The sequence below is a fragment of the Danio rerio genome, chromosome 10 (genome assembly GCF_049306965.1).
Source record: "Danio rerio strain Tuebingen ecotype United States chromosome 10, GRCz12tu, whole genome shotgun sequence".
Lineage (NCBI taxonomy): Eukaryota > Metazoa > Chordata > Actinopteri > Cypriniformes > Danionidae > Danio > Danio rerio.
In genome coordinates, this window is record NC_133185.1 from 12,131,329 (window position 1) to 12,144,074 (window position 12,746).

At 33.9% G+C, this 12,746-nt stretch overlaps 1 protein-coding gene across 2 annotated transcripts in view; it reads left to right on the forward strand.

The window, feature by feature from the left end:
• The window catches only part of cwc27 (CWC27 spliceosome associated cyclophilin), a 103,302-nt gene that overhangs the window by 74,736 nt on the left and 15,820 nt on the right, over positions 1-12,746 (forward strand). The window contains exons 12-13 of one of the 2 annotated variants that reach the window (XM_009305161.4): positions 6,954-7,063; positions 8,938-9,050. In XM_009305161.4, the coding sequence (XP_009303436.1) occupies positions 6,954-7,063; positions 8,938-9,050 (223 nt within the window). 2 annotated transcript variants of the gene reach the window in all.

The following is a 12,746-nucleotide window of genomic DNA, read 5'->3' on the forward strand; positions in this document are numbered from 1 at the left end:
CTCTGCCTTCTAACCTTGGTTCACTCCTTCCCAATCTTCATTGTGACCCTTCTTCATCCCACCTGATGGATCACCCACTTGTCCCTCCGGCTTTGCCATGGTCAGTCGTTGCCCTGCCTTTCACTCATTCTCTACATCTCTTCACTCCTTCACATGATGAACTCCTCCTTCATTCCCACTCCACCTCTGAGCTCTGTAGCTTTGGCTCCACTGTGGGCTTTCTGACAAAGTCAAAGAACAAATTGAAATTAAGGTCCTGAAAAGTTTGTTTCTGCAGTTCAAAAAGCAAACTGGGGGGAGTTCATTTTGGGTCCCTAACACCTTTGAGCTACCATTGGTCAGTGACGATTAACCAATCAGTGGGTATGTTCTGAAACTTTGTCTTCTTTGACTTGGGATTACCCCTGATTTGTTGAGAACAACATCCAAACAACAGCACTAGGTACATGAATACATTAGAGAGTTAAATAGCAGAGCTGGTACAGATGTATGACCACTTGCATGCAGGGGTGGATTTAGCCAATAAACAAGGTAAGCAGCCGCTTAGGGCCCCAGGAAATCTGAGTGTCCCCAAATAAATACCTACAAGTATAAATTATACCTAAACAATGTTTTCTATCATATTTTGTATGGTGAGGGTCTAAAAATGTTAATGTGTGTACCCCACCTTCAATCTTGGACCATTCCAGCAGTCAAATAAGTAAAGCTTTAGTTTTAAAAAAGGAAATAGTTCATTTATTACTTTTAGTTGTGAATTAATTTTAAGAAAACAAATCATTTCAAAAGTTTACAAGATGTTAAAAGATTCTTTACATGTTTTTGCTTTACATGTTATTATTTTGCATTAAGATAAAATGTAGCAATGGAGATCGAGTGATATAAGGAAAAAAACAGCAAAATATATAAATAAATAGAGTAAAAAAGGTGAACTTTTGGGCCTCATGGCTGGAATTGCTTAAGGCCCCCAAATCACTAAATCCCCTTCCTATATGCTTACTCTCAGAGAAATGTTAAAGACCCATAGGGGGTCACAAACTGGACGAGAAGCCTACCTTGACGTGATAGTCTATTATATGAGTTTTTGCACACTGGTTGCACCATTTTGTCTCTTTCTGCGGCAAACAGAAAACAATGTAAAGATGTGATCCGATGCAATATGCTGATAGTTCTCGTAGAGAGGGGACTGTTTGGCTGACGTTTTTTGAAATCTTTCTGCTCTGTCAGCTGCCATTGTTGTGTACATGTGAGCGACATGACACATTTTCAACCCTGCTACAGTACCACATTTACGGGACGAGATGATTGTCTGTCAGGCTTGAGGTAATTTGGGGCCACTTCAAGGTTTGTCAAGGGATTTGTTTTATACTTTCCAAAGTAAAAACCTTGCCCCTTTTAAACTTTTTTTCTGCTCAGTTTGAATGCTTAAAATAATTAGCTTAAATAGATTTTGAGTTTATTGTTGTAGTTAAATACAGTAACCCCAATTTAGGTAATCAGCTTGGTTAATTGAATTAGTTTATGCATTACAAAGATAATGATGATGAGCTGGCTGTTCATTTTATATGACAGTCCCAGGCTGCAGTGCTGCTTAAAAAGTATTTCCAATATAATTGTGTCTAATGATCTTACAGATCTTAATTTAATATGATCATTTAATTTTTAAGAAATACATTTTCAAGTTACAGTATCCTCTATGGGATTTAAAGTTGCCTGGGAAAAAGATTTGGAAATCAAACTTTATGCAGACTCATGGGACAATTGTTTGACCTCAATATAGTCATGCTGAGTCAACAGCAGACACCAACTGATTCATTTCAAAGTCATATATCGTCTACACTACACTAAAGTCAAGCTCCATAAAATCTTTCCCTCTATCTCACCAATGTGTGATAGATGCAAGACAGCAGAGGACATGGTTTCTAATGCCTTTTGGCTCTTTCCCTTCCTGAACAGATTCTGGACAAACATATTTGACTAGTACTCCAAGGCTTATAGCAGACCTTTTCCACAAAATGCTAAACTTGCCATCTTTACATTCTCATTAAACACAACTTCTTTCCCTCAAACAATGCAAGAGTCTTTGATGCAAGGCAATCGAGGTGGCAAAAAACTAGTGCTGAATAATTAGAAATTACCTTTACCCCCTTCATGCCAGAACTGGATTTCTGATATGATATCTGTTGGAGAATCAGACGGAGAGACAGATTTTTATGTGCTAGCTGCATAAGAACATTTTTGGCTACTTGGGGTAAATTTTGTGATTTATTTGAGAAATCTATATCTCAAGAGCAATCCAGTGACCCCTCTGAGGTTTAAGTTAAATACCCTTTCTAGTTTTGATTGTTTTGTGACTATGATGTGTTTTTATTTTTTGCCTGTTTTTTTTCTTTTTCTTTTATATTGTCTATTGTATGTCTACAGTACGAGCCAATGTATGTTCTTGTTCAGTATGTACAAATAAAAAAAAAAATACATTTTCTAATTACTATTGAAAATAATCCTGCTGATTAATATAATTTTTAAAGATTTTGCTGTTTTTTTTTTTTTTTTTTTGCTTGATGTTTAAGGGAACAATTTAATTCAATTCATCTTTATTTGTATTGCGCTTTACAATGTAGATTGTGTCAAAGCAGCTTCACATAAAAGATCATAGTAATTTGAAACTATGTAGTTCAGAACAACATTTTTTTAAAATGAAAATCTTTTATTGCATTAATAATGTCTTTAATGACACTTTAAGTTAATATTTTATATTCTTACTTATTTGTTTATTTTACATAACAAGCCCTGGTGACCCTAAAAAATAATAATATAATATAATATAATATAATATAATATAATATAATATAATATAATATAATATAATATAATATAATAAAATATATAATATAATATCACCTTAAAGAAACATTTAAACTGTTGCAGCAATATTTATTTCTGATTTATAGACATGTATACACAGCATATACAAACCTCTCAAAGAATTTAAAAGGTCTTGTACATTGTTTCAATACAAGTTTATTTCAGCCCTCTAAAATCTGTATCTTTCCCTGTCTGGACAGCAGCCACAGTAAACACGCTCTTAGCTCATATTGGCAGCACTGTTTTACATAGATTAGAACTAGAGTGTTCTATGTTTTCTACACCGTCGATGTGTTTTAACGGTCTCTGGCTCATTGCTTTCTCTCTGTCTTTCTAGTTTTCTATTAGCTCATACCACAGACTAAACATTTTCAAACACAGTCAGTGGCTCTCAGACGAACGCATGGCACGCTCTCGGCTGCTGAAAAACAAATTTCCAGCCTCTCGCCAATACGGTTTTCAGCGCACCATAAATACGGAGCATAAACAAGTGTTCCATTTGTGAGGGGAAAGAGATTTTTTGTTACATGACAGCGCTAACATCAAATAAATCACCTGAATGTTGGAGGCTCAGTCTGATGTAGTTTGTTCCCCTTGTTGGAGAAGCATTCAGTCATAGGTGTAGTCGAATGAAGCCCTGTGCCCGCCGTCTGAGCTGGGCAACTGGCAATGGCACATTAATGGCTGTAGACACCAGTGTCAACAGTCCAGCCTTGATGCTATTGACTTTTCCAATTCCTGCAATTCTCCTGTGGGATTTTTAAAATATGCGTTATTTTTTAGATTTGAAGAGTATTTAAGGGAATTTATTGTAGTTTTAGATTTTAAAAGACAAAGTACTACTAACAACACAAACACACAAAAATGAAATAGGAAATAAGAAAAACATTATTAAAAAAAAGGTAAAAAAAAAATAAACCTCATTTAGTTCAACTCAGTTTTGCAGATAAAGTATGAATTAAGGCGGGTTAAAATAATATTTTACACAATATAACATCATAAATTTTGTTTAAAAAGAGAGTTTTAAATGGAGATTACATTGTCTTTTACTAGCATTTTTGTAATGGGAAACTTGTTTTAAAGGATAACATTGGCTATGTTAACATAGACATCAGTAATCAAATAATTTGCCTTAATCGGACAATAAGACAATAATATGATGGTGTTTACATAAATTGTTTTTTTAATGTTCCTTTCATGATCCTGTTTTACATGTTATAGTACATAATTCAATTAACTTCATTGCGTCGCAACGCTAGTTTTGTTTTGATATGTGGACTTTAACGGCAGTTTGACACTTATCACTTTTACTCAGGAACATTTCATCCATGCCCCCCGTGACAAACGAGATATTGACTCTTAATTTGGTAATTGTTTTAATAGTATTAAAATCGGATTATTAGTGTCCATGTAAACATACTCACTTTGTTTGAGCGTTGTCTGTAGTTTGTGAATTCTGTCATCCTTTACTTGCTCTCAAGTGGTTTCTTACCTTGGTGAGCTTTTAAATATATATATTTAAAAGAATATTAAAAACCCATAGCCAATGAATGCATAAATGGTTGAGTCACTTGTTCATTAAATTCACTTTATTCAGTTTATAAAACCCAGGACTAGGTGTCAATTTGCATACTCTCATTTTGATTTAAGTCAACTCTAGTTTTAATTTTCAGTTTCTTATTTTATTCAGTAAGTCTAGACTTAATACATATGACATTGATGTGTCTAAAGATCAACACACTGTAAAGCATTATTTGATCAATAAGTCATGTTTTTAGTTCATTGTAACTTATTAAACTAAGTTAATCATGTACTAACCTAATTTTATGAGTTATGCTAGCTGTTTTAAATTAAAATAATATAAGTTCAAATGACTCATAAGATTAATTTGATTCAGCCAAAAAATGTAAGGCAACCAGTATTTTTTTACAGTGCAGTGAACACCAGTCTACAAATGTTGAATTAATTAAAAGAAAATCTGATCCACAGAGCTGTAAAGTAGAATCTTTATTATTTAAAATAAATTTAATTGAATATGGTGTGTAGATAATGTCCCAGAATATATGAAGAAAAATACACTGTTAAGAATTGATCATAAATCAAACATGTGGAAAACAAGAATCCATTATAACCAAAGTTTGATACATTGGTAGATTGCCAACATATTTGATGCATTTTTTAAAACTTTGGTTACTCAGCTTGTTTGTTTTTGTACTAAATAAGTGACTTGGTAAAATGTCGACATGCATCTTTTAAACAACAATTATGATGTTATAATAGATAATACACACCACACACTCTTACCGTATATGATTAAAGCTTTCCTAATATAAGTATTGTTAAACATTTAATTTATATACAAAATTAAAAGACTAAGGCCCAATTCCAATTCTACCCCTTAGTGTAGGGCTAAGGGGAAGGGCTAGATACCCATTGAAACTGAGATTTTTTTAAAACCACACTCGAAAGCAAGGGGTAAGATTGTTTCCCAGATACACCAGCCACAACAGCAACGAGGCTGCACTCTAAAGTAAAGAGATGCACAAATGAGGTTTCGTCTTGCCGTTATAATGGATTTTTATAACACACAAGCATATATTTTAATATTTTCATTACCGCATTTGTTTTACCGTCATGCTTTAAAAAAAAAAAACGCTAAAATAAAAACCGCTGTATTTTGCTATCTATAATCCATGTTAATAAATCCTGTATAGTAATCCCACAACATTCTGACACTCAATAACACTTGAATTCCCTGTCAGAAAGTCTATTGGCAGGAAATGACCTTTTTACAGTGTCTGGTATAATGATGATGATGTTTTTGTGTGTTTATTTGCTGGGTGTAAATGCACAGTTCAGTTATGATCTTATTGCCACATTATATTGAACCACATTAAAAAAAATCACGCAACTGAAATAACTACAGCAGTCACGATCGTCAATCTCATATGAAACAAGAGATTAGGATGATGTGTGAAGGGGCTGTAGTGTTGTAGTGCTGTAGTGTTGTCCCATTTCTTAGAGGTAAATTTTGAAACCCTTACCTTTCACACTCTGTTCAAGGGCCAAGGGGAAGGGGTACAAAGGGGTACACAAATAGAATTGGGATTGGGCCTAAGTCTTACCAACTTTTATATAAATATATATATATATATATATATATATATATATATATATATATATATATATATATATATATATATATATATATATATATATATATATAAATAAAATGATATATAAATATTATTATTATAACAATTACAATCATTACCAAATTATAAAGTAGTAGAAAATTTATAACAAAAAATCAGGTACATGCAGTTTGGCATGCTTTTAATTGTATCAATAAATATAAATTAATGCATTTATATTAATAATTTGTTTGGCAAATGATTGTTCATTTCGTTTTTTTTTTTTTTTAATCATTTATCATTTAAAAGTTGTAAGTGCTTTTTTAATATGCATTTTGTGCAGTTATGCAGCAAAATGCTGTCAAACTTGATTTTTATATTATCATGGAGGAAACTCTCCTCTGTCCTTTCTCTCCCTTTTTTTATATCTTGTAGTGTTCACTGTGATTATTTTGAAGGATGGTAGAGCCCCGGTGCTACATAAACACATTTTGATGTGCTTTCCATTTCGCTTGTGTAATCCTTTTAGTATATATGTCTGTATATCACACACGTTTCCTCATCATTTGAATAAAATCCATCTCCTTATAGCGCAGAAAGTCATTTGGACTGCAAAAGTCATAAATTTTGTCCTTTGCACTGATGAGGGTCTTAGGACCTAAATTTTGGCATTGGCCATATGATTATTCTTGGAAGGAAGCGGCCCACAGGAGCTGTCATCTTCATCTAAGTTTATAGCAGTATAAACTTTATGTATTTCATAGTTATGTCCATATGATAGTAATAACTCCTGCTTTGGAATTCAGCTGTATTCTTTTCATGTAAATCCTTTCAAGTTAGTCACACTAGTATATATATAAAATATACAATAATGGATAGATTGATCCCTAAGGAGATATTAATATCTTGTATCTAGGTTGTAATCACTTTTGTGTTTTTTATTTTTGATGACAGTAGGTGACAGTAAGCAGAACAGTGAGGCGGTGACGGAGTATCTAGAGAGCAGGAAGAAGTACGACGACATGAGGAAGCAGAAATTAAAGAAGGGCTCTGGACGAGAAGCTCAGGTGGGTTTTAATTTGGCTTCTGCTTTTATAATTGGAAGATTTTTGTAAGATCTATTTCATGTGAGCTCAAACTAAGTCACAGACTACCACTTATGGGTTTACATTAGCTTTGTTTCCATCCAAGATTGCAAATCAGGCTTATGCGTGAAACTGGAATATCGCATAAAACATTTGTGAATAAAGCATTGTTTCCATCCAATAAGCCGAAGAGAACAATCATCACTTCCTGACAAACTGGTGCCACATAGCAAAAAGATTAATTTAATTTGCTGGTTAGGAGAAGCCACTTAGGGCCTTTTTCTTATATAATAAGAAGGTAAAGATTGTTTTAGGATATCTGAGATGCTCTTTGGGATTGCTGCTGCTCAACACAGTTCTGGAGGTAATACTGAGCCACTTTGCTGATAAACTTTGGACTTTAGAATGACCAAAACAATATTTCCGATATTTCAAAATGTGATAATTTTTCAGGTTTGTAAATTAATGTCATCCCACGACACCCATTTTTGTTATTATTGATCTGTTAAAACAAAATTACTTGACTTTTTGGCCACACTTTATTTTGATGGTCCGTTTGTTGAATTTAAGTTACATTGCATCTATAGCCAACTAATTCTCATTAGATTGTAAGTAGACTGACTGGTGGGTTGAGGTTATGGTTAGTGTAAGTTGACATGTACTTGAAAAGTTCCTTATAGTTAGTTAAATGTCTGTTGAAGGACTGGTTAATGTCAGTAACAACAGATATTAAGCAAACTTTCTACTAATGCTCAAATGCATGTTAAAATAAAGTGTTATCGACTTCCACTTTCCATCATCAAATAAAAAGTATTCATTGACCTTGACCTTGTACCATATGGGAATAACATAAAATGTTAGAAGATTGGAACAGATGGGGAAATCTACCCATGTCAAACGATGTCCTAAGCATTTGACACAAATCAAGATAATGTAACAGACACCTTTTTATAGATGCACAATTGCAGTAGCTGTGTTGTAATGACAGCCCTTTAATGACTATAGGTTTTAATTTGCTTTTCACAAGACTGTGCTGTTTGCATTTTCTGACAGGTTTTCACTGAGCCACAATTTCCCAATGATCAATTTATGCACTGCTTGAGGAAATAATGAATAATTTCTGAAAAACTGACAATCAAATGTAGATTTCAGATAAAATAAGAAAAGAAAAAATATCAAATGGTAATTTCGCTCAATTTTCCAAACGGATAAACAGCTCTCGTAAAAATTTTACCATGCTTTCACTTTCATATTTGACTCGAAACACAGATATTCTGGTAAGAATGATGAAGTCCTGCCCTACTCATAATTCTCATTCATATAGCAGCATATATGGCTATTATATATCCATAATACACTGTGATATTGCCTGGTTTGTCATTGCCTGGATTGTATTGCTTTCTCACTACATTCAATACACTTCAGAGTTTGTTTCAATCAAGCCGAGACCACCTCATTCAGGCGATTTTGGACTGATTGTTTTGGAGCGAATCAGAGCGCGATTGCACTGTTCACATACAGTATGCCAAATGAACCAAGCTAACTGAGCAAATACGTCAGATTCTGAAACAAACGTCTTGGTGTAAAAGCACCCTAATTTTGCAGTCAATGGTCATGTCTAAATGGGTATGATAAAACCAGGAAAGTAAAAATATGGTAAACACTACCCAGACTTACATGTACATCATTTCTAAAAAGGTTTATTTACTACATGTTGGTCACTCAAAATGCACAGAAAATGTTTTACAAAAGCAAATCAAGTGAAACAGATGACAGTTATATAAAAAATGTTATTAAAGCATACAGTCTGCAAAGACCTAAATGAAAATAACAGACTCTTTCTCTTTTCTCTTCAGACACTTGCCCTTCTAGAAAGCTTCAAATCCAAACTATCATCTGCAATATCGGAGACTCCTAGTGCCCCAGAGGAAGATGTGGAGGAACTAGCCGAGGATGACGATAAGGGCTGGTGAGTGGATTTCATTCGGCTCTGTACGCTGCATTTAAATCCCTAATGGTGCCACACTTGTCTGTGATCAAATGCATTCTCAATAACTCGTGCCTCATTGGATGTCCCCATGCACAGCTACTGTTTCGCATTAAGCTATTTATTTAGACATACATAGCAAAACGTTCATACCTCTCTCCACATCAGGCGCAGCTGCTCGCCTTAAGTGTGCCTGAACCACTGCGCGCTCGCCAGCCAAGTAATGCGTTTGGCTGTGGAGCACGCTGACACCATTAGAAGAGTATGCAGTGTTTGTTTTTGCTGCGCTGCAATAGCCACTTGTGGAGAAGTAGTTTTCTCAGCTGACTTAACTGTGTAAATAACTGCCTCGGCAAACGAAGTGCCCAGATGGAAGGTGTCACACCCACCATACGCCAGACAGGGCACGTCAACCTGCAGTCAGACGCGTGCCGTCTTTTTCACAGATGCTCATTTTGTGTGCCAGCAGAATCAGCGCTCGGCGATAAACCCTTGTCGGAATTTTCCAAAACACTAGCATATGTTTTGGTTATGCTTATGCTGGTGTCCCTGATGGACTTTTTAAAGTTATTTTCTTGGTTAACGGGCTTCATAGTTTTTGATCGGCTTTCCAACAAAAGCTGTGATGGTTAGTAGGATCCAATCCACCAAAATTAGCACTACACATCAGCATAATTAATGATTGCCACCAGATCTTAAATTTGTATTGGAAATAATTGACTTATGGTGGCTTTTTCTCTTTTGTGTGCTATTTTTCCATAACATTATGTACGATCTACCAGCACTTTGAGAGTGACAAATATAAAATGGAACAAAACATATATAAGCTATTCAAAATGAATACACATTGCTCCTGATGATACATTAAGACTTATAAAGTGAAACGCAGGAAGCTGAATATTATTAACAACATAATTACGTTTTTATTCACAGCTTCTGCAAACAGTCAACAGTCAACAATCATTACGATGGTTTGTTTTTCTGCGGTATAGATTGCAATTTAAATAAAATTTCACTACATGGCTTAAATAGCTATTTCGTAAAAACTCAGGCACATAAATTTAATAATCAAATATAAAAACTGACAGTACAGTCTTCATAGTATATATTCATTCAATTAATTTTCCTTCTTGGGTCCCTTTATTTGTATATATGTTTTAATAAAATTTTTTTTTTTAATTAACTTTAATATAATAATAATTTAATAAGTTGTACAGTTTCTTGTGCCTGAATGCCTTAAACCAAGGTCTCAAACTGGATTCCTGGGCCACAGCTCAGCTCCAGTTTTGCTCCAACATAGCTGATCCAAATAATCAAGTGGTTCAAGACTTAAAACACTTGTAAATGATAAACTTTTGCTCCATTATTTATTGAAAAAAACTTCAATGACTCCATGTGACTATTGTGAATGCACACATTGCAATATTAATGCTAAAATGATATATTGTGCAGCCCTAGTCCTGAGCACACTTATTCCAGTCTGGAGTATGAAATTTCTATTGCAAAGTGACAAATAAGGGTGAGTGTATGATGACTTTTCACAGATCCCAATGTTTGATAGTCAAGATTTTAGTTTGACTCGAAACCTGTGCTTTAGGTGGTTGTTAATGTGCTTGGTACCATTTGCTGAAACTGTGGATTAAAGGTACAAAAATGTGATGAATATTGACAATTTTCAAACCTGTTGATTAATTTTAGAGAGTCTGTTTCTGTGATTTCTCTTAGAATTTTAACAGCATTTATTTCATTTTAAATTTCAAATATAGTTGACTTAATAATCGATATAAAATGGCAAAAAGGTTTTAAGATGAGCAAGAAAGGCTGTCGCTTTATCACTGAAGTCAATGCACTGAACTCTTCAGTTAACCACCATTTAAAAAAGAAACCATATGAAAATGTTACAGAATATCATGCTCTAAAATCTCATGTCTAAAATCTCATGTCATTATGCCAATTATAGTATGTGCCAGCTATAATTTTCATTATGAAATCCCCACGTCCTTTATGTTAGCATTACATCACTTGTTACTAAGGTTGTTTTGGGCAGTACATGATGAGTTGGGTGTGTGATGTTTTAGCCAAATTGCCACTCGGCCTCTCATCCTGTGTGTATCTGGTAAAAAGCGACACCTAGGATTCTAATGGTGTAAAACTAGCTTGTTGCGATTAATTGCTGAAGCTTTTCACAATATAAAGTTGCAATCAGAATTATTAAACCCCCTTTGAATTTTTTTCTCTTTTGTTTAACAAAGCACGGAAAGTTTCACAGTATGTCTGACAATATTTTTTTCTTCTGGGGAAAGTCTTATTTTTTAAATTCGGCTACAATACAAGCAGTATTTAATAAAAAAAAAAAAAACATTTTAAGGTCAAAATTATTAGCACCTTTAGGCTATATTTTTTTCGATAGTCTACAGAACAAACCATATTATACAATAACTTGCCTAATTACCCTAACCTACCCAGTTAACCTGATTAACCTGGTTAAGCCTTGAAAAATATATAGTTATATTTAATATTCATTCATTCATTTTCTTGTAGGCTTAATGTCTTTATTAATCCAGTTTCGACACATCGGAATGAACCGCCAACTTATCCAGCACGTTTTTACAGAGCGGATGCCCTTCCAGCCGCAACCCATTTCTGAGAAACATCCACACACACACACACACACATAGACACACACACAAACACTCATACACTACAGACAATTTAGCCTACCCAATTGACCTCTACCGCATGTCTTTGGACTGTGGGGGAAGCCGGAGCACCCGGAGGAAACCCACACAAACGCACATTAAGTAACAATTAAAATTTTTTACAATGAAAATAAATATATGTGTACAGAAAAGTCTCACTAGTAAACATTAAAAAAAAGACATTAAAGTCAGCTGCGAGCAATAGCCATGTTATAGTTATTTGTTAAACTTAATATTTACAACTGAACTTTTAGTATCAACTTGTTTCATTATTTAATAAAAAAGGGATTTTTGTTAATAGGAAATTTTAGTTAATAGGCATTAACTAAAAAAGGAACATCACCTCAGATTAATAAAATGCTTTTGTAGTTTTCATTATGAGTTTAGTCAAATTACCTGAAGTTAACAAAGAAAACCTTACTGTACAGAGTTAACAAAAGGCATATATTTACACTATTTTAAACATTGTTGTCCAGATAAACGTGTTTGCAAATAATGAATCTATTAAGTCTAAAAGTATTTGGTGCTGTGATTAAAATTCTTAGGACACTCTAAAAGCTGAAATAATAAATAATTATTATACTGTATTTTTATGTGCCAACTTTATCAATATTTTGCAGGTTTATTGTTAGGATATATTGAATTATTAAGTATTGGCAAAAGTCTACTTACACCACTCCTCACTACTCTTTGTTTATATGCGATTACTGACTACTAGCAATCGTGTCAGACGTTATTGTAAGTTGTGAGCTTTAACAATGGCCTCAGTTGTCTGTATGTCGCTGGAAACCTTCCAGTCCTACAGCATACTACAAGATTATGAAGACAGAAATAAAATAATTACCATGTCACAGCCGTGCTGGATCACTAAATCAAATACACCACTCACTGTGCAAATATTAAGTCTGTTGGGTTTTATTTTTGCTTTCTGTTAAATACGAAGACTAAACACAGCTTAGATTTTCTTTTTGTCATCGTC